Source organism: Bos taurus, chromosome 6, assembly GCF_002263795.3.
Source record: "Bos taurus isolate L1 Dominette 01449 registration number 42190680 breed Hereford chromosome 6, ARS-UCD2.0, whole genome shotgun sequence".
Lineage (NCBI taxonomy): Eukaryota > Metazoa > Chordata > Mammalia > Artiodactyla > Bovidae > Bos > Bos taurus.
This window is the reverse complement of record NC_037333.1, coordinates 94,669,877-94,690,526: the sequence shown is the minus strand read 5'-3', so window position 1 is coordinate 94,690,526 and position 20,650 is coordinate 94,669,877. Positions and strand designations below refer to the sequence as shown.

Below are 20,650 nucleotides of genomic sequence, written 5' to 3'. Positions count from 1 at the left end.
TTCTTTCCAGTTTTATTTATATAATTGACATATAGCACTGTATAAGTTTAAGATGTACAACATAAGTATTTACTTACATAACCATGGGATGATTCTTTTTTTCCTCATTAGATTTAGTCATTATTTTTATTCAAGCTCAAATATGTCTGGTTTTGTTGTTACTAAGTCATGTCCGACTCTTTGCAACCCCACGGACTGCAGCACGCCAGCCTCCCCTGTCCTTCACTCTCTCCTGGAGTTTGCTCATATTCATGTCCATTGAGTCAGTAATGCTATCTAACCATCTTATCCTCTGCTGCCCTCTTCTCCTTGTGGATGGTAGTAATATTACCCTTTTATCGATATGGAAAGTGAGACTGGAGCTGATGAGAAAGGACCAGTGGATGTGTGCATTACATCTCTATTCAGAATAGAAGAGGACAGTGGGTAATACTATGATATAAAAAATAGTGGGCATTGTATTTATGTGATACCTAGCCTTTCAGGCATATTTGGATATGATAATTAGGGAATGTTTTGAAATATTCAGATATTGGTAATTAGGTTAGTAATCTTATTCATTCTAGGATGATGTTTTTGGCTCTTCATAGGCATTTGAAAGTCACACCAAATAAAATACCATTGCCTTAGCAGTTGATTAATCCTTTGTGGAAATCCCACAAATAAAGAATCCCCTCTGTTCTCCAGGAGCATCTGGGCTCAGTCCTACTAAGGCACTTATGTCACTGGTCTGTAATTTCCTGTTTACTTCTCTGCCTCTCTGCAGTCTGGGGCTTGCTCACTGCCTCCCTTTTGGTGCCTGGTGCTCACACAAGGCAGGTGCTCCAAATTCTTTGTTAAAGGAATGAATGACAGTACCTATATATTTGAAGTGGGGATACTAAGGTTTAGATTTAAGAGATTTAAGTTTAGGGTCTGAGGAGGGCTTAGACTTAGGCTGTCTGTTCTCTCTCTCTCTTTCTCTTTTCTTTTTAATTTTGGCCATGAACAGGCAGCATGTGGGACTTTAGTTCCCTGACTAGGGATCAAACCCATGTCCCCTGCTTTGGAAGCACAGAGTCTTAACTACTGGACAGCCAGGGAAGCCCTCAGGGAGTCCATTCTCTTCATTTGTCTCTTCAGAAGGTCTCTTAAATGTGTCTCTGTTTATAAAAATGCAGTGAGAGATATTTGTTCTCCCCTTTGGAACCACTGCTTTTCTGATTCTTTTAGAATAATACACTAAGAATGTATTTTCTAGCAAGAGATACATTCCAGACACTGCTAAGCCTTGCACATGTGCTCAGCACTTTATGATGTAATTCTCACCACTGAAGAGAAGGCTGTTATTATGATCTTAATTTTACAGATGAGAAAACTTAGGAACACAGAGAGCCACCTCCAATCTTTAGTGCCTGTCTATGCAAACACAGTAGAAGGTGCTTCCTCTCGTAAGTGGATCTAACTCTCAGTAGGGTACACACAGCTTAATGCACAGAATATTAAATGATTTCAGCCTTCACCGCCCCCAAGAAAGGGGAGACTGGGAGCCTGGAGAGTCTGGAGGTTAAATTATTTGCTCAGTTTCATAGTCGAGTAAATGCTAGAATTGAGAATTGAACCTGTCTGTCTGTCCCTGTTGCACAATCTTCCATTCATTACCAGGTCCTGATCTGATTTATGTAAGATAAAGGTTGGCATTTTTTTTTTTTTTTGTAAAAGGTCAGATAGTAATTATTTTCAGCTTTGGTGGCAATACAGTTGCACTCCCCAACTCTTCCATTAGCGCAAAGGCAGCTATAGATATATAAACAAATGGGCATGGCTATGTTCAACCAACTATGTACACTAACCTTTGAATTTCATGTAATATATTTTTATTTCAATTTTCCCAGCTGTATAGTAATGTAAAATATTTGTTTTAGCTTGCTAGGTATCTTATGAAATTGATGAGCTGATTTGGCCTGATATGGAATATTTCAAAAGAATCCAGTAAATGAAATCATCACTTATTTTATGACTGTTTTTTTTCTTTCCCAAGCTCTCAACTCATGGAAATGGAGTTATGGAGATCTAGTTCTCCTTTTCTGTTTCTGTTTTATTCTAATGTGGTTGTTGTGATTAATTATTTTCTAGATAAATTGCAACATGCTAGTCACAAAGTTTTGAAACTTTTGAGTGATTCATCTTTTCTTGTAGTTATTTTGCAAGTACAGTAGTAACTCTGATTTGTTTTTATACTTCTTTAATGACTAGAAGTTCACTAGAAGTTCACATCTGTTTGGCAGAGTACAGTTTTTCATTGTTACCCTATAGCTTGCTTTGAATAAAGAAAAGGAAGTTAGATGCAGGTGAAGTTCGAAGACTGAATGCGTCCAGGACAACTAGAAAATATATTCCTTTTACCCCCAAATCAAGCTCAGGGTTCTGTCTCCAACTGAAACTTTAAAAAGTTTTGGCTTCACAGCCTTGACCAACACCTGAGTTAGTTAGTGTTAGTCGCTCAGTTGTGTTCAACTCTTTTTGACCCTATGGACTGTGGCCAGCCAGGCTCCTCTCTTCATGGAATTCTCCAGGCAATGATACTGGAGTGGATTGCCATTCATTTCTGCAGGGGATCTTCCCAACTCAGGGATCAAACCTGGGTCTCCTGCACTGCAAACTGATTTCTTACCATCTGAGCCACCAGGGAAGCCCCAAGGTACTGTCTCTAATTGGTCTCCTCGGCTAACTTGTCTTTATAGACATCTGAAAATGCTACTTGTTCAGAACTATAGTTAGGAAGAATTGATCCAACAGATGGCTACTTGGAAGGTCGTCCAACAAATTTGTTAGGTATTAACCCAAACAACCCAACAACCCAGTTCTCTGTGTAATAAAGAGGATTCCTGCTTTCCAGAAATTTGTGTTTCATTAGTTTCTTCAGTTGCTTCAGGTTCCCTCAGATTCTGTTTTCCAGCCAAAAGTTGTCTTTTCTTGTGCTTGCAAGAAGCCACTCGTTAGACCCGCACTTCTTCCCGGGCTTTCTTATACTTCCCCAGGAGGTCCTCTGAGAACCCCAGTGCAGGCTAGTTCCTTCTTTGCCCCGTTTCTATGGTACCATCTTTCCATCCTCCTCACATTTTTGATTGTGTGTTCAAGGGTTGTCCCTCTAACTAACCTGTGGGCTTCATGAAGACTTGCACAACATAGCTTTGGCAGCTTTTTAACTCTCTACTGTTTAAAGAGTATCACACCTAAACAGAAGTGAGAGGCTTTTAGTTTCTCCCTATGATACAGATCTCTGTGTAATCAGATCTGGTTTCATCTGACTTTGAAGTTTGCACTTTGCAGCACAGTGTCTGCTCATAGAACTGAAGTCTATGTGTTTGGCCTTTTTTCTTAATTTGTTTATAAAGTTATCTGAATTATGAAATTATTTCCCTTTCATTGCTGAGGTCTTTCATGTTCTGATAATGGCTCTGGCAAATCAAAACAAAGGAACTGTGGAAGCCTGGATTTGTATCCAGCTAACTGAGCTAATGTCTGGGACTGGGGCATCCAGGGAAGTGTTTATGGCAAGTTCCAGTTGCTTTCAATTCTTTGTTTACTGTGACCTGTTCTCCACCATGCTTAACTTAAATATGATCAAGAGTAAGTCTGTAGGTCTGTGGAAAGTGTATGTTTTCATAGTTTTCTTGTATACTAATCTTCAGAATCAGTTGAGATGATAATATTATTGTACAAAATGATATTTACATCTGGATGTGCACAGTGTTTTGTGAGTATTCCTCACAGGGACATTTTTGAAAGAAAATGCAAGAATTTTGACTGCCTGTCATGGCTAGCCCATCTACTTTATATTCTGTCAGTATGATTTTCTGAATTTCCTGCTCATGACACATTTGTGGGAAGAAGAAAAAAAAAAAACACTAACCACTAAACTTGTAGCATATTCACACCCTCTAGTTTCGTGTCTTTATTTCTGAACATAGGATTTGAATTCTAAGAAAAGGGGAAAACAAATGTTCATAGTACCCTTTTGGAATTTGTGAGCAGAGCCAAATGGTGAGCCATTTCCATGGACACTGTGGCTCGATCCTCCTGTGGGAAAGGTCTGGGGGGAACGTTGTGTTCACTCCATACATGAACAGTCACAGATCAGGGGTGTCTTATGTAAGAGCTTAAAGGTGGGATCATGAATTTAACACATTTGACAACATTTCTCCCATAGGATATCATAGTTTTCTATGTATTCCGTTGACACTCTTTTCCTGTTGTATTCTTGTTTGATTTCAGAGCTTAGTGTAATCATTGCATGATTTGTTCATGAATGTTTGGAATTCCATGTAGAAAGATGCCCTTTGAGTGCTTTCATAAGAATCTTGATGTGTGCTCTGAATTACTTCCTTTGGTTTTGAGGACACAGAACTTAGATAATTACCTGAACATTTTCTATAATGTATTTATCTTCTCTCTCTCACTGATACACACACATATACACAAACAAATTTCTATCTGCAAGACACTGACTTAGATGTTTAGGCTACATCAATAAATACATTTTGAGTTTACACTTTAATTATATTAAACTGTAATGAAGAAGTTGCTAGATGACTGCATGTCTTTTCATTTCTTAAAATTAATGTTTTATGGTAAATACCATGTAGTAGCATTTTCAAGTGCCTTAAGAGTGAGCTAATAGTAAATAATAGAGCTTTATGAAGATTGTATGTGTGTGTTAAGTTTTTATACTTATTTTTGTTGTCTTCTGAAAATAGATTACAGGACAGGGCAAAGATTCTAGGTAATATTTTGGTGCTGTATGTTTTGGTTAATTTGCAACCTTCACTTTCACTTTTCACTTTCATGCATTGGAGAACGAAATGGCAACCCACTCCAGTGTTCTTGCCTGGAGAATCCCAGGGACAGGGGAGCCTGGTGGGCTGCTGTCTATGGGGTCGCACAGAGTTGGACACAACTGAAGCGACTTAGCAGCAGCAGCAGCAACATGAGTTATATAAATAGCTTGTATGGTTATTCCCTCTTATATCCAGATGCAAAATTAGAAAGCAAAGGATGGCTTTCATTATTCATGTATATACTTGATTGTTAATCTTCTTCTAAAATTTCTGAAGTCAGTGCATGTTTTATGGTCTATGTTGCCCTGAGAATTATTTTAAAAGTTATTTTTAGTGGATTTATTAAAATTGAAATGCAGTTAATAATCAATGTTTTTGAAAACTGATTTGTTTGGAGATAGTTTCCAAGTCACTGTATGGTAATCTCTCTTTTTTTTTTTACACTGTGATATACTAACAGATGATACAGGGAAACTATGACTCACATTTCAAGATTTTTCTGATAAGCTGTACAAAGAATATTTTGCTAACGCTCCTTAAACTAATACTTTTGAAACCTACCTTCTCTTCTTCAGTTATTTACAAATAACTATCTACATAAAGAGGCTTCTCTGGTGGCTCAGTGGTAAAGAACCCACCTAGCAATGCAGGAGACCTAAGTTTAATCCCTAGGTCAGGAATATCCCCTGGAGTAGGAAATGGCAACCCATTCCAGTATTCTTTTGCCTGGAAACTTCGATGGAGAGAGGAGCCTGGAAGACTACACTCTATGGGGTTGCAAAGAATCAGACACGACTGAGGGAGTGAGCAGTCAAGCATGTCTACATAAAAATCATTATCTCTTTGTGCATAAGTTATTATGTATTACAATTCAAATTCCATCATAAAATGTTCTAATTACTAAGAAAAATTGTTACTTCAACATCCAAAAGTCTTTTAGCTTTTTGATCAATTCTAACATTTCCCCAAATGGATACTGGGGGATCCTAGTTCTGTAGGATATTGATAATGTTATGAGACAAAAATTGATTTGTGCTGATGTAAGTTGGACTTTTTTTTTCCTACTACAAAACCATTCAGAGCTTTAAAAATATGTTAATGTGCACAGTGCTTTTCTAAGAGAGATATCCTGGTTATCACTTTGCCGCAAATAATTTCATGCTTTGGGAACAACTGACTTTATTATTGTATAGATTAGAAAACAGAGTCCCCTAAGAATTAAACAGCTTGCTTAAAATTAGACATCCAGACTAACACTTGTAAGGCAAGACCATTTTAAGATGAGTATTGGTAGGTTCTTTCAGCTCCAGGCTCTCTCTCTATCCGCTCTTGGGATAAATGTGACTCTTGTCTTGATTTCTGGGCTTGTACTTCTTATTTGTTTTGAATGATAGGGTGTGTATCTCTGAAAACCTACCTTTGAAGACCCAAATTCCCACCCAGAGATAATGTATTGATTTATTTTCCCTTCCTTGAAGTCTTTTCTTAAAAAAAAATAAAAACACAAACAAAACATGATTACTGGGGATATCAGAGAGTAAGCCTTTGAAAGAGACACCTTGTTCTCTTGGAAAATTGATCTCTATGCTAAAAATTAAGTATTCTTCTTTGTGTCATAGCTCAGTTGGTAAAGAATTTGCCCGCAATGCAGGAGACCCTGGTTCGATTCCTGAGTTGGCGAGATCTGCTGGAGAAGGGATAGGCTACCCACTCCAGTATTCTTGGGCTTCCCTGTGGCTCAGCTGGTAAAGAATCTGCCTGCAATGTGGGAGACCTGGGTTCGATTCCTGGGTTGGGAAGATCCCCTGGAGAAGGGAAAGGCTACCTGCTCCAGTATTCTGGCCTGGAGAATTCCAAGGACTGTATTCCATGGGGTCCCATGGGGTTGCAAAGAGTCGGAAACACTGAGCGACTTTCACTTTGTGTTTGTGGCTCTTGCCATCTCATTTCTTTGGAGTTCATTCTCTTAGTAAATAGTTTTACATACCTGGCCTGGAATATACCTGGATAAGTAGATTGGGAATAGGCCCTGTCTTCTAGAACTCATAGTGAATACAGAAAAGACAAATTAAATCATTGTAGTTCATCATAATTAAATAAGCAAACCAAATAAATAAATTGTGCTAAGTGCTAAAGTTTAAGGTTCAGAGAACTATGCCATGTACAGTAAGAAGGGGTATTTTCTAGCCAGAAGGTATGAGGAAGGCTTCCTGAGGAAGTGGCTTTAGCTACGCCCTGTAGGATGAATAGGTAGTTGGTAGATGAAGCAGGTAGAGGCTGAGCCCAGGACAGAGGTGTTAGGGCTGGAGGAGCTTGTCATTACGAAGTGAAAGAACACCAGTGTGGTTTGTGGTTGAGAGTGGGTAGCACTTGAACTGGCATGGGTGATGCTCTGATATACGAATGCATAAAATTGCATCCTTTCATTGATACCTGTGTACCACTTGCCAACAAGAACTGTTGTTGGTTTGTCACCTATTTGGTGAGTTTTGGTATTCATCTTGTCCTACCATTTAAGTATATGAAGAAATAATGCCCATCATCAAAAAGTCTGGGGAAATTCTGCATAAATTCTGCCTAGAGGTAATCATGCTTGTAGCCACAATAATCTTTTCCCAGAGACGAAAGATGGGGACCATAGGGACTGTTCATGGGGCTTCCCAGGTGATACTAGTGGCAGAGAACCTGCCTGCCAAGGCAAGAGAGGAAAGTACGTGGTTTGATCCCTGGAGTAGGAAAAGGCAACCCACTCCAATGTTCTTGCCTGGAGAATCCCATGGACAGATGAGCCTGGTGGGTCGCAAAGAGTTGGACACAAATGAAGTGACTTAGCACACACAGCACGGGACCATTCGCACAACTCCAAATTGTGATTTTTTTTCCCTATTTTTCTTTAAGGTGTAATTTCAGACACTTTGGGAGGGTTTTATACTTATCCTTGCCTGTCTTAACATAATATATATGAGGTATAATATGAGGGAATTTAATACAAATAGATTATATTTAGTATATTATATAAATATAATAAAATGGAATATAATATAGGTAGTATATAAGTAGTAAGATAATTTATACAATTTAAGAATGTAAAGGAATATATTAGCAATCTGGTTTAACATTATTATGCTTCCTATCATTTTTTCTGGTGTTTCCTTAAAAAGTACATATTTGGGATTTGACTGTCAACTTTGCTGACTGCCTTGTTTTTGTTTTCGGCTTCCTCCAGTCTACTGGGATTGCAGCCCTCATTGCTATTTTGGTGTTACTGCTGCTCTTGGGTATTGGACTGATGTGGTGGTTTTGGCCCCTTTGCTGCAAAGTGGTAAGTAAGAAGGATTTGCAGTCCTCCCTTTTTTTTTTTTTTTAAACATCAAGGTGTAAATTAAGGCTGAAATACGAATCAGTGGCACATTGCTCAACAACAGCAAAGTTTCAATTAGAAAATTGAATTTTAATAGTTATATATTTTAATCATTGTAAGAAATTCTGTTCATGCCTGCTAATAAATGTATACTATAAAACTTAATCTAGAAAGTACTTCAAAATCAGGTTTAGGGGAAGAAGAGAAGAAGGTAGGAATAATGATAGGCATAAAGGGTTTCCCACTCAAGTACAAAAGAATTTCAAGTAAATTGAATGATATGTTCTACTGGATTCATTGACAGGGATTGATAATCTGTCAGGTTTGGGGTTTGTTTTGTTTTCATTGCTTATTGAATGTTTCATTATCTCTTTGAAAGATACACTATTTCAGGACTTTTTCTGTTTGCCTCTTGGGGAAATCATTTTAGAAATAAGTCACATGCAAATGTTAGGTATCTGAAACAGTCACTTTGAAGTTATGACAGTTGGTTTGAGGTTGTGTCCTTTTTCATGCTTGAGTAAAAGCTCTGAAAGAACATGGATAGACACAAGCTCTCTGGTGCTACTGTAGCAAATTGCCACACATTTGCTGGCTTAAAGCAACACAAATTTTTTACCTAACAGTTATGTAATCCCAGATCCAACATGGGTCTTGCTGGGCTAAACTAAGCTGAAAAGTATTGACAGTGATACATTCCTCTCTTAATGCTCTAGAGGAGAATCTGCTCCCTTGCTTTTTGCAGCTTGCAGGGGCTCCTTCCATTCTTGCCTAGTAAGCCCTTCCTCCAGCTTCAGAGCCAGGCATGTTGCATCTCTGTCACCATTCTTCTGTAGTCACTTGTCTTTCTGACTCCAAACCCAGCTGGGAAAAGACCTCCAGTATCAAGGAACCATGTGATTAGGTTGGACCCACCTTGATGCACGCATGCATGCATAATCTCTCATCTCAAGATCCTTCATGCTAATCACATCTACAAGGTCTCTTTGGTCCTGGAAGACAGGTTATTCACAGTTCCAGGGAATTAGAGTGTGGGTATCCATGTATGTGTGTGTGTGCTCAGTTGTGTGTGACTCTCTGTGACACCATGGACTGTAGCCTTCCAGGCACCTCTGTCTATGGGGTTCTCCAGGCAAATATACTGGAGTGGGTTGCCATATCCTTCACCAATGGACCATCCTGTCCCAGGGATTGAACCTGTATCTCTTGCATCTCCTGCTTTGGCAGGTGGACATCTTTATGGGGCCATTATTCTGCCTGTCACAAGGTGGAACTCTGAGTAACAAACATCAGCACAGTTCAAGCAATATAACTTGGATTGTTCAGGCTTCATAGAAAAGGTTATTCTGAAGAAGCACTCCTTCAAAGCATGCCTACCACCTGTTTTGATATCCTCTTATCAGCACCTTATATTGAATTTTATGTTTTGTGGATCACAGTAGTGTTTTACGTAATATTACTAGACTGACTCTTTTCCCCTCTCACCCTTGCTGACTGATTTCCACTCCTTGCAACCTCAGGCAGTGCTTTGTATTACTTCTGCATTTATTATTCATTGTACTTCAGTCCACTTTCATGAGGCAACTTTGCAGTCCTTTATCTCAGAGCAGTTGGCCACGGAGGAGGCACGGAATTAATTTAGACAACAGCAGAGACATGAAGCATCCTGTCTCTTTGCTGAACTAATCAGTTTCCTGCATAGCAATTTCTGCTCAGTTTCCTGTTGTAACCTTGATTATCTTAGATATGGTGATTTTTAGACGAGCTAACTTTCTTGAGTCTCAAATTAAAAAGCAAAAAGATGCCTTAATGTGATTTGTACTCCTTACTTTTTTAATTTAAAATTCACAGGGGTGGTTTTCATTCTTTTGTTACTTTGCATTTTCATCTACTATTGACCAGAGGGCTCAAAAGTGTCAAAGTATATGGTTTTTTAAAAGGACACTTGCGAAGAATGAACTGGGCTTCTTTGTGAGGTTGCTGCATGCCTGCTCAGTTGCTAAGTTGTGTCTGACTCTTTTGTAACCCCCTGGACTGTATGTAGCCTGCCAGGCTCCTCTGTCGGTGGAATTTCCCAGGCAAGAACACTGGAGTGGGTTGCCATTTCCTTCTCCAGAGGATTTTCCTAACCCAGGGATCAAACCCAAGTCTCCTGCTTGGCAGGCAGTTTCTTTACCACAACAGTTGATGTAATCAAATGAAGTCTTCACCGTCACATGGATTCGATCATCAGGTAGTGAGAATAGATCCATTCCATCTCTGAAACTCTGCAGATTGGAAATCAGGAATTATATTTCTTTATGCAGGGTGCAGAGGGACACCATTAAGGTGTGTTTTTAGGCTGTCAGGAGGGCTTCCTATTTACAGAAACATCATGAATGCTTACTAATTTCTGCAACTTATTTAATAGAGAGAATCATCCATATTTTACATTTAGAAATATAGACTACATAGCCTTGAGTATGAACTTACATTTAGATCTAAAAATAAATGAATTGGGCTTTCCAGGTGGTGCTAGTAGTAAATAACCCATGTGCCAATGCAGGAGATATAAGAGATGCTGCTTCAATCCCTGGGTCAGTAAGAAAATGTAAGAAATGGCAACCCACTCCAGTATTCTTGCCTGGAAAATCCTGTGGACAGAGGAATCTGGTGGGCTACAGTCCACAGGGCCACAAAGAATCAGACATTACTGAGCGACTGAGCACATAAATGAATCAGAACAAATGTTCCCTAAAAACACAGATTTAAAAGCAGAGAGAAAGTAGAGGCAACATTCTGCATTCAGCCCTTAGTAATCTGAGCCAGTGCTGGGCTTGGAATTAGGGGTTCAGAAATGACTACCATATGATATGGAAACTCATATTTTAGCATGAAGCACAGAATGGTAGAGAAACTGAGAATGGAGGTTCATGAGTACGCCAGGAGCAACACATGTCAGGAACACAAAGGAAAGAGGGATTTGCCAGAATTGAGGGATTGTTTCAGGGAAACTGGGTGGAGCTGCCGATTCCAAACTGATTTTGAATATTGAACAAGACTTTGGCAGTTGATGAGGGACATTTCCTATGAGGTGTGTGTGGAATTACAAGTTATTCAGATGGGCTTTGAGATGTCCTAGGCTGAGGTCTAACATGCCAGGGAGGGGAGTGGTGAAAGATGGTTTAGGATCTAGGCATGAACCTCCTATGTCTTTGAGGACGTTTGAACTCACCCCAGGGGTGAGGAGAATACACTGGAAAGATTTGATCACTGATCCCCTGAAAGAAGCTTTACTTGCTGTACATGGTGCTGAGATCTGGTCCCGGTGGGGATTAAGTCTTATCCAACTGAGACCCATCAGTTATTGAAATACAAGCCAGTAATAGACAGTGAGCCTTAGACATGGCAGTGGGCAGGGGAGGGGCAACGTAGGGATTGGGGGAGTGGGGAGTACAAACTATTGGGTGTAAGTTAGGCTACAAGGGTATATTACACAACTCAAGAAATATGGCCATTATTTTGTAATAACTGTTAGTGGAGTGTAACCTTTAACATTTGTATTTAAAAAAAAGATATAGCCTGAGCAAAGTATCTCTAACGAAGTATAGAGAGTTGGAATATAACAAGTAAGCTAAATCAGTTAGAGAAAGATGAGAAGGTGATGTGAAAAGGAAGGGTCAAAGGAAACCATAACCTTATGAAAAACAAGATCTTGAGTATAACAGAAGGTGTACCATGATGGTACAATTGCAGGATATTTATTTATTTGATTATGTTTAGAGAACATATTTCCACAATGCTGGTATTAGAATATGATTAGTTAATTGTTAACAGCGTTCGTTATTAGGGATTATTTTGAACTTTGACTATCAGCTATTACCGGTAATAATTCTTTTTAATAGGAAATGAAATGCATTTATTTCAGCTTAGTGTTAGTCACTCAGTTGTGTTTAACTCTTTGCAACTCCATGGACTGTAGCCTCTGTCCATGGAATTCTCCAAGCAAGAATACTAGAGTGAGTTGCAATTCCCTCCTCCAGAGGATCTTCCCAACCTAGGGATAGAACTTGGGTTTCCCTTATTGCCGGTTGATTCTTTACTGTCTGAGTCACCAGAGAAGTCCTTATTTCAGCTTGGTGTTGTGTAAATTTCTTTTGTTTGAGTGTCTTTTAAGTACTGGGACAAACATTTAGTCTTTCAACTGAAATATGATTAAACAGCTTAAAATGTCTGTTTTCAGGCACATTTAGACTATGTCAGCCATCACCTCCTTGGGAATCATATGCTTAGAAGCTCTTATCGAGATAGAAATCCTGGAATGGAAAAAAAACCCTGAACAGAGGGTTCTTCATTGAATCATTTCATATTTTTAAAAAATATCTTGTGAAATAATGTAACCATTCATGTTTCAGAGATTAAAATTTCACAGATATCTAATTAATGACTCAGCAATGACAGTGTTACCTATGTCTTAGCCTGGATTTTTTTTTCTGCTCCTAGTAACTGGAAGGCTTTCAGAGTAGCTGCTCTCAGATTTCCATCTGTGGTGTCTCTCTCACACCAGGGGAAAGGGTAGTTGGGTGAAACATCTCCAAGGATCAGTGTGGTTTAGGATAGCCCCTATGGTAAGGTGTCCATGATCGTTGTCTTCTATGGCAAAAGAGACTTTACAGATATGATTAAATTCAGGATCTTGAAATAGGGAGATCATCCAGAATGACCTGCTGCTGCTAAGTCACTTCAGTCCTGTCCGACTCTGTGTGACCCCATAGACGTCAGCCCACCAGGCTCCCCTGTCCCTGGGATTCTCCAGGCAAGAACACTGGAGTGGGTTGCCATTTCGTTCTCCAAGCATGAAAGTGAAAAGTGACAGTGAAGTCGCTCAGTCGTGTCCGACTCTTAGTGACCCCATGGACTGCAGCCTACTAGGCTCCTCCGTCCATGGGATTCTCCAGGCAAGAGTACCGGAGTGGGATGCCATTGCCTTCTCCCCAGAATGACCTAGCTGGCTCTAAATACCATCACTATGCCCATATAAGAGGGTGACAGAGGAGATAAGACCATAGATGGGGAGAAGGCAATGTGACCATGGAGGCAGAGACCAAAGTGATGCAGCTTCTAGGCAAGGAATGCTGGTCACCAGGAGCTGGAGAGGCAAGGAGTGATAAACCCCTGGAGTCTGCAGAAGGAACCGGCTCTGATGACACCAGACTTTAGTTATAAGACTCAGTTTGGACTCCTGGCATCTAGAACTGTAGGAATATAAATTTCTGTTGTGTTAAGCCACTAAGTGTGTGCTAATTTGTTATTGCAGCATTAAAGATCTAACAGATTCCCTACATGATTCTGATATTCTCCAGAGCTGGGGATCACTGCTCAGGGCTATTGATTTGGGGGAATTCTTATGGAATATGTTTTTGGATCAACTCATTACAAAACCTGCCTATGGAGTACAGGAAGTTGTAAGATGGGAGACAAGGAAATATTCTTAAAATATTTGCAGTGATTCTGTGGCAGTTAAAACCCATGTGCGTTCTTTAAAATTAGAGTTACCATTCTGTTTTGTTTTGGGTCAACTGTCAAGTAAATACGTGTAATGCTTTATATACGGAGTAGAATTTACTCACTGTTTCAGAGTGACAGGGATTTGTTGAAGAAAGAGGTTTCCTATTTTAAGAAGTATCCAAGACATATATGATATTAGAACCCATTGACAGCAAAGATCCGTGGTCAGCTTTCTCAGGGTGCTTGTTATTTGATGGTAGAAACCAGTACAGTCCCGTTCATATTCAGATATCCACTATTTCAAAATTATGAGAGAGAAAGACAAATACTATATGTTTCCACTTATTTGTGCAACCTAGAAAACAAAACAAAGGAACAAATATAACCAAACAGAAGACATGGATACAGAGAACACACAAGTGGTTGCCAGAGGGGAAGGGATGAGGGATGGGTGAAGGGGATTAAGACGTCCAGAATACAAGTTATAAGATAAATTAGTCATGAGGATATAATGTATGGAACAGACACAATAGTTGTATTGTTATAACTGTCTATGATATAAAAATATTGAACCACTATGCTATACATGCAAAACTATTGTAAGTCAATGAAACTTTAAGAAATCATGATAGTTCCTAGACCTACTATTATATTTCATTATTTGATGAATTAATAAAGAAGCACATAGTATTTCTGTTTCACAGATCTGGTTTCTTGTTTTTAAAAGTAGATTTGACAGTTACATTTCAGTACAATTGGGTTCCTTTTAATCCTGTGTATTTTAATTTAGCTTGTTTAGTCTAGGAAGGGGTTTATTGGTCCCCTATAATCAGATTGCCAAAGAGGAACATAGAATAAAAAAGGTTGGAAAAAACTCCCCAAATAGAATCTCTGGCTACCAATGATGCTTTTAATATGAGCTTATTTTGAAATGTTAAATCTTTCGATTCATTTAATGAGTATATTCAAGGATAAAAGAGACAGGTGATATCATTAAAGACAGATTAAAATGTTGCAGATTTGTGTCCTCTGTGTGCCTAGGTTTTCCATGGCAAATAGGATCTAAATCAATGATCTTTGGAGAACTTTATCTTGTAGTAATAGTAATAGTAGTAATAATAGTGGAACCCTTATGCAAAGCTGGAACTTTTAGGCACTATCATTGGTGAACTGTAGAGTATGTTGAATTTGCAAACTATTCCATCAAGGGGGAAGTTCTCATTTTTGTCTAAAGTAATTTCTCACAACCTGTTTATGATTCTGTTTCCTACTCATTGAATAACCTCACACCCATCCTTTACAACTGCTTTTCTATAACAAAGATGTCAGCAGCATCCTTCCTTTTCCTTAGATTAAAAAAGGGGAGAAGTTAAAAACAATCAGGTATTGAATCATGAGGGAAATATGAGAAGATACGGCTCTTTGCATCATTGTTTAACTCATAAGATGTGTGGAGTTTACGGCAGGTTTGTTTCACTACCAGGATAGCAGAACTGACCGTCCTTCAGTTGCATCATTTGGAAGAACTGGGCATTCTGCAAAATTACAGATGTAAGGCTAATGAGGTGGCAAACAAAGACTTTCTGGAGTGTTGTCAGTTAGAGTGTGTTATCCAGCTGCAAATAAATATCTGAATATGCCGGAAATGATAAATGTTCACTTTGCTCTAGTGTCCTTGGCCAAAGTTCTCCATCCACAAGGGAAAACCGCAAGCTCATTTTTCCTCAGTCCATTTAAGACATTGCATAAAGATCTCATAAATCTGTTTAAAAAACCGTTTTAAAAACTTATCTTTTTAAAGCCCAATTTACTAACAAGTAAGCTGGGCTTTCATGATGAGGATATATCTGACTAGAGCTATATAGAATCGTTTTCTTAGCCAGCAACAGCTGTGCTGTTCTTTCTAAATAGTAATAATGCTTCTACGTTGCACTTGTTTTTTATTGTTGAGGAGGGCTCTTGGTGCCTTTATTGAGTTACTTTGAGAGCAGCCTGATTTTTTTTTTAAAGAATGCACAATAAAACAGAAGGAATTTAAATTTTAATATGCCTTCCTTGCACCATTAATTAAAATGATTTATGTTTGGTTGCCCCTTTGAAATAGAGTGTGATGTTAGTACTTATTGGTTCTATGGTGATGTTTTCCAACACAGCATCATTACAAAACAGGTTATCACACTCTTCCCAGTCTTAGTTTATTTATCTTGACGGCAGTACCTTTACTTAACTCCAGGAGAATACACTCTCATGGGGCTTCCCAGGTGGCCCAGTAGTACAGAATATGCTTGCTGATAGAGAAGACGCAGGTTCGATCCCTGGGTCGGGAAGATGTCCTGGAGGAGGAAATGGCAAATTCTTGCCTGGAGAATTCCATGGACAGAGGAGTCTGGCTGGCTACAGTCCATGGGGTTGCAAAAGAGTCAGACAGGACTGAGCATGCGTGCTCCCCAACCCTTCAAAGCACACTCTCACATCGTTCTTCCCAGTCCTCATTAGGCATTTAAAATTATATTTATTGTCCAGACTTCCCACTATTATTTGTTTATTCAAAGCAGTCTCTTTGAACATTGGTGAGTCTGTCAGGGAGGAAAGGAAAGGGAGGCAGATAACCTGACCATATCTTGGTCTCATTGTTGAAAGCAACTCACTTTGTGGGATTTGGAAAGGACTTCCCAAACACTAATGTCAGAGAACTTTGTATTCATGAGAGGAAAGGCATTGCACTTGTTCTATGATCTTATCCAGAAAGAAAGGGAAGAGTGAAAGGAAATCCCACATGTATTTTAAACAAGTTTTTGTACACTCTAAGAATGAGTTCTTGAAGTCTGTGGACCCTTAGGTACTTAGATGACATTGCTGAAATATTGGGCATTTGTTTCTGTCACTGGCAAGAGTCACTTCTGAAATACTACTTGATCTACAGTCATTACACAGTATCTTTTTTTTCAATCTAAGGCAGTTCACTGTTGACAGTTCTTTTCACTCTTTTCTGAATATCGGAACATATGATCGCATCAAGCTGGCTGCAGGCTCCAGTGCTGACATTTTCTAGCGCAAAGAATGCCCACATCACTCGAACATTTGAAAAGTGTTAATGAGCAGATCAAAAGGACTGTTGCCTGAAGCAGCTAACTTTTTCTTTTTTTTAAAATCGGCTCTCCTCCAAACTGAAATCTTCATTCTAGCAGCTAAGTAGATGAGATATAATCCTCTCTGATGATGATAATAACAAATGAAAAAAAAAATTGGAGAAGAATCAAACTCTGCATATGGTTCATAAAGTGGTGAAAGTGTTTTCCAGAATCTTCAATATCGAGTTGAAGGATGCTAAGTAGAAAAAATCCTGGCAACTAGGCAATATTATGCCTTTTAAAATCTGCAAATTCTCATAAAATATGGTGCATACGAATACATCCTTTTCTGAGATGAGTGTTCTTGCACTATTTAATACAAGAATGGGATTCTCATGACTGTTATTTTTAATGTATTTGGACAACAATCAGGTTTCCTTTTCTCCTGCACTAATTTTACTGAAATGTAGGGACATCAGTGGACACAGACTTTCGCCATTTTTGGCTTTTGGACTGAATGACTTCAGATTATTTTCACTCTCCTTTGTTACTTATGAGCCTGTGTGGTACAATGGCCAGACGGAGCATTTACAAACATCAAATACACACAACATTTATTTCCTGTTCCAACATTTCTAGGGCAATGATGTTGGGCATATGAATTAATATGTTATATCCCTATAAAATGAGGATGATAGCATCTGTCTCATACAGTTACCATAAATATTGATTTATATCTGTTTGTCTATCTCTATCTATCTCATCTACCTATTCATCTATCTAACCATCCATCCATCCCACCAAGTAATGTACTTCTCAACACATCTTAAACTTTTTCTCCTGTACCCTTTGCCTTGGCAATCCAAACTTTATTTTAAGAGAATGTCATGTGCCAGAGAAAGTTGAACCCAGAGTTTGGAGGTAGGTGGACCAGCGTTCTGAGTTTAAATACTAATTCTAATGTTTTCTCTGTATATCCTTGGACAAGTTACTGAATTCAGAGCCTCCCTTTCCTTATATTTAAAATAAACATAGTAACTGCATAGCATTATTATGAAAATGGAAGCAATATGGAGTGTGTGGCATATGCCAGCACCAATAAAATGTGGTTATTGTTAATAGTATTAACAGCACACAGATGAGCCTTGGGTCTGTTTCAGTTTCTGAAAGTGCTGTTATTTGTTGTGGTGGTGGTTGTGTCTCTTAATCTACAAGATCAAATTTTTATTTATGCAGAATTTTAAGGGTTTTTTTTTCCATTGTTAACAATGTAGAAAGTATACTTGCCAGGATTTCAAAATCAATTTAAATTTATAATAAGTCATGCATTTAGTCATACATACAATTAATTACACATTATTGGAAAAACAAACCCTAATGTTCTTTTCTGAAATAAGGTGAACACAAATACATGTAGACATATGGCCTACTTAATTACATAAAGGCATAGAAGCAAAAGACCTGTTGGAAATATTGTGATACATATTTTGTCTTTATCATTCTATTAGAATTTTCATTTTGGAAAGGACCTATAGTGAATCAAGTTTATTTCCCAGATGAAGAAACTTAGCATGGGCTTATATTTTCCCATCTGTCTTTGAGTTCATTAGCTCTTGGACTTTATTGGTCAAAAGAGACATTTGATACTTCGTTTTCTTTGGAACTAGCAATATTTTATTTTCATGGAAATCTTTATCAGTCATCATTTACATCTTTTTTCTCCATTAAAAAAATAAATTTAGAGGTTGGCTATGAGCCTTTGCAAACATTCTCAACTAGTTCCTTCAACTCACTTTCAATCATGTCTTTAGTATCTGTTGTTTTCACAGCACTGTATTAGGCACTATGATATTTTTAAAGAGGGAGAAATGATATTGCCCCTAAGAAATCAACACTTCTGAGGGGTAGTTGAAAAATTCCAAAATAAACATATAAACCCAAATTGATGAAGCATGAATGGTTCAACTGGGTGGTAATGTTTATATTGTTAAAAGTTTTAAAGTTTCTAGATAATGGAATGGAAAGTTGGTAGACTACTCTATGAAGGATGGAAGGGACTTAATATGGAAATGGTCATTTTATCCGGGGTAGCAAAGGGGTCTTCAGTCAATCTGGAGTTAGAGGTACACAAACAGAGATTTTGTAGATAGAGTGTTGAATTGAGGGCCATGCTAAGGCATTTGAACAATGAGAGTGCAAGAGGACTCATGCACTGAAAAAGGACTTTTTGTTTTCTGGGTTGTGGCTTATGATAACAGATAGCGTCTCTGATAAAGAAGGTAAAAATGTATATTTTTGAGATTAGTTGTTTGTCGGTTGCTTCATTTGCTATTATTTTCTCCCATTCTGAAGGCTGTCTTTTCACCTTGCTAATAGTTTCCTTTGATGTGCAGAAGCTTTTAAGGTTAATTAGGTCCCATTTGTTTATTTTTGCTTTTATTTCCAATATTCTGGGAGGTGGGTCATAGAGGATCCTACTGCTGGGCATACACACTGAGGAAACCAGAAGGGAAAGAGACACGTGTACCCCAATGTTCATCGCAGCACTGTTTATAATAGCCAAGACATGGAAGCAACCTAGATGTCCATCAGCAGATGAATGGATAAGAAAGCTGTGGTACATATACACAATGGAGTATTACTCAGCCATTAAAAAGAATACATTTGAATCAGTTCTAATGAGGTGGATGAAACTGGAGCCTATTATACAGAGTGAAGTAAGCCAGAAGGAAAAACATAAATACAGTATACTAACGCATATATATGGAATTTAGAAAGATGGTAACAATAACCCGGTGTACGAGACAGCAAAAGAGACACTGATGTATAGAACAGTCTTATGGACTCTGTGGGAGAGGGAGAGGGTGGGAAGATTTGGGAGAATGGCAATGAAACATGTAAAATATCATGTAGGAAACGAGTTGCCAGTCCAGGTTCGATGCACGATGCTGGATGCTTGGGGCTGGTGCACTGGGACGGCCCAGAGGGATGGTATGGGGAGGGAGGAGGGAGGAGGGTTCGGGATGGGGAACACATGTATACCTGTGGTGGATTCATTTTGATATTTGGCAAAACTAATACAATTATGTAAAGTTTAAAAATAAAATAAAATTGGAAGAATAAAAAAAAAAAAAAAAAAAAAAAAAAAAAAAAAAAAGAAGGTAAAAATGCCTCTCATTATCCTGTTGTGAGGTTGTCAGCAGCGTCAGATGAGGATTTTAAACTGAAACATGATTTGCCCATATCCATGCTAAAACTCGATGCTATGCAGGATAATGAGCATGATAAATATGACATAAAAAAGAGGTGTTATGGAGGTGGATGTTCAGTAATTCTCAAGGGGGTATAGGCGGCACTGGTGTGAAGAACCTGCCTGCCAATGCAGGAGACATGAGAGATGCGGGTTGCATCCCTGGGTTGGGAAGATCCCCTGGAGGGGGGCATGACAACCCAGTCCAGTATTCTGGCCTGGAGAATCCCATGGACAGAGGAGCCTGGTGGGCTACAGTCCATGGGGTCGAGAAGAGACACAGCTGAAGCAACTGAGTGTGCACATGCACATAGTCTAATATAGGACTGGGGATGCTGTTTCAGTTCTCAGAGATTCATACACCCTACAAGGTGTACATGTAGTAACCAGAGTAAATTTAAAATCCTCACAAGGAAATGAAAATGAGTACCATATATTAAATTAGACTTGGTGGAATGGAGGTACCTTAGCTTCTTCCCAGTGAAAGAACTCTAGAGCACTTTATGATAATTTGCAAAACTGAGTAGAAGCATGATGTGTAAGGTTCTTCCCCAAATTCAGTAATTCCTTGATTTCAGTTGTGGTCACTGGAACATTTGATCCATTTTGACTAGAGAAATGATCAATTAAGCTCCTATTGCAATCAATTAAACTTCTTGAG

General features: G+C 38.6%; 1 protein-coding gene across 1 annotated transcript in view; it reads left to right on the top strand.

Moving 5' to 3' along the window:
- ANTXR2 (ANTXR cell adhesion molecule 2) overlaps positions 1–20,650 on the top strand; it is a 177,783-nt gene that overhangs the window by 67,133 nt on the left and 90,000 nt on the right. The window contains exon 12 of the mRNA NM_001076826.1: positions 8,047–8,142. Coding sequence (NP_001070294.1) covers positions 8,047–8,142 — 96 coding nt within the window. The remainder of the gene's footprint in view (positions 1–8,046; positions 8,143–20,650) is intronic.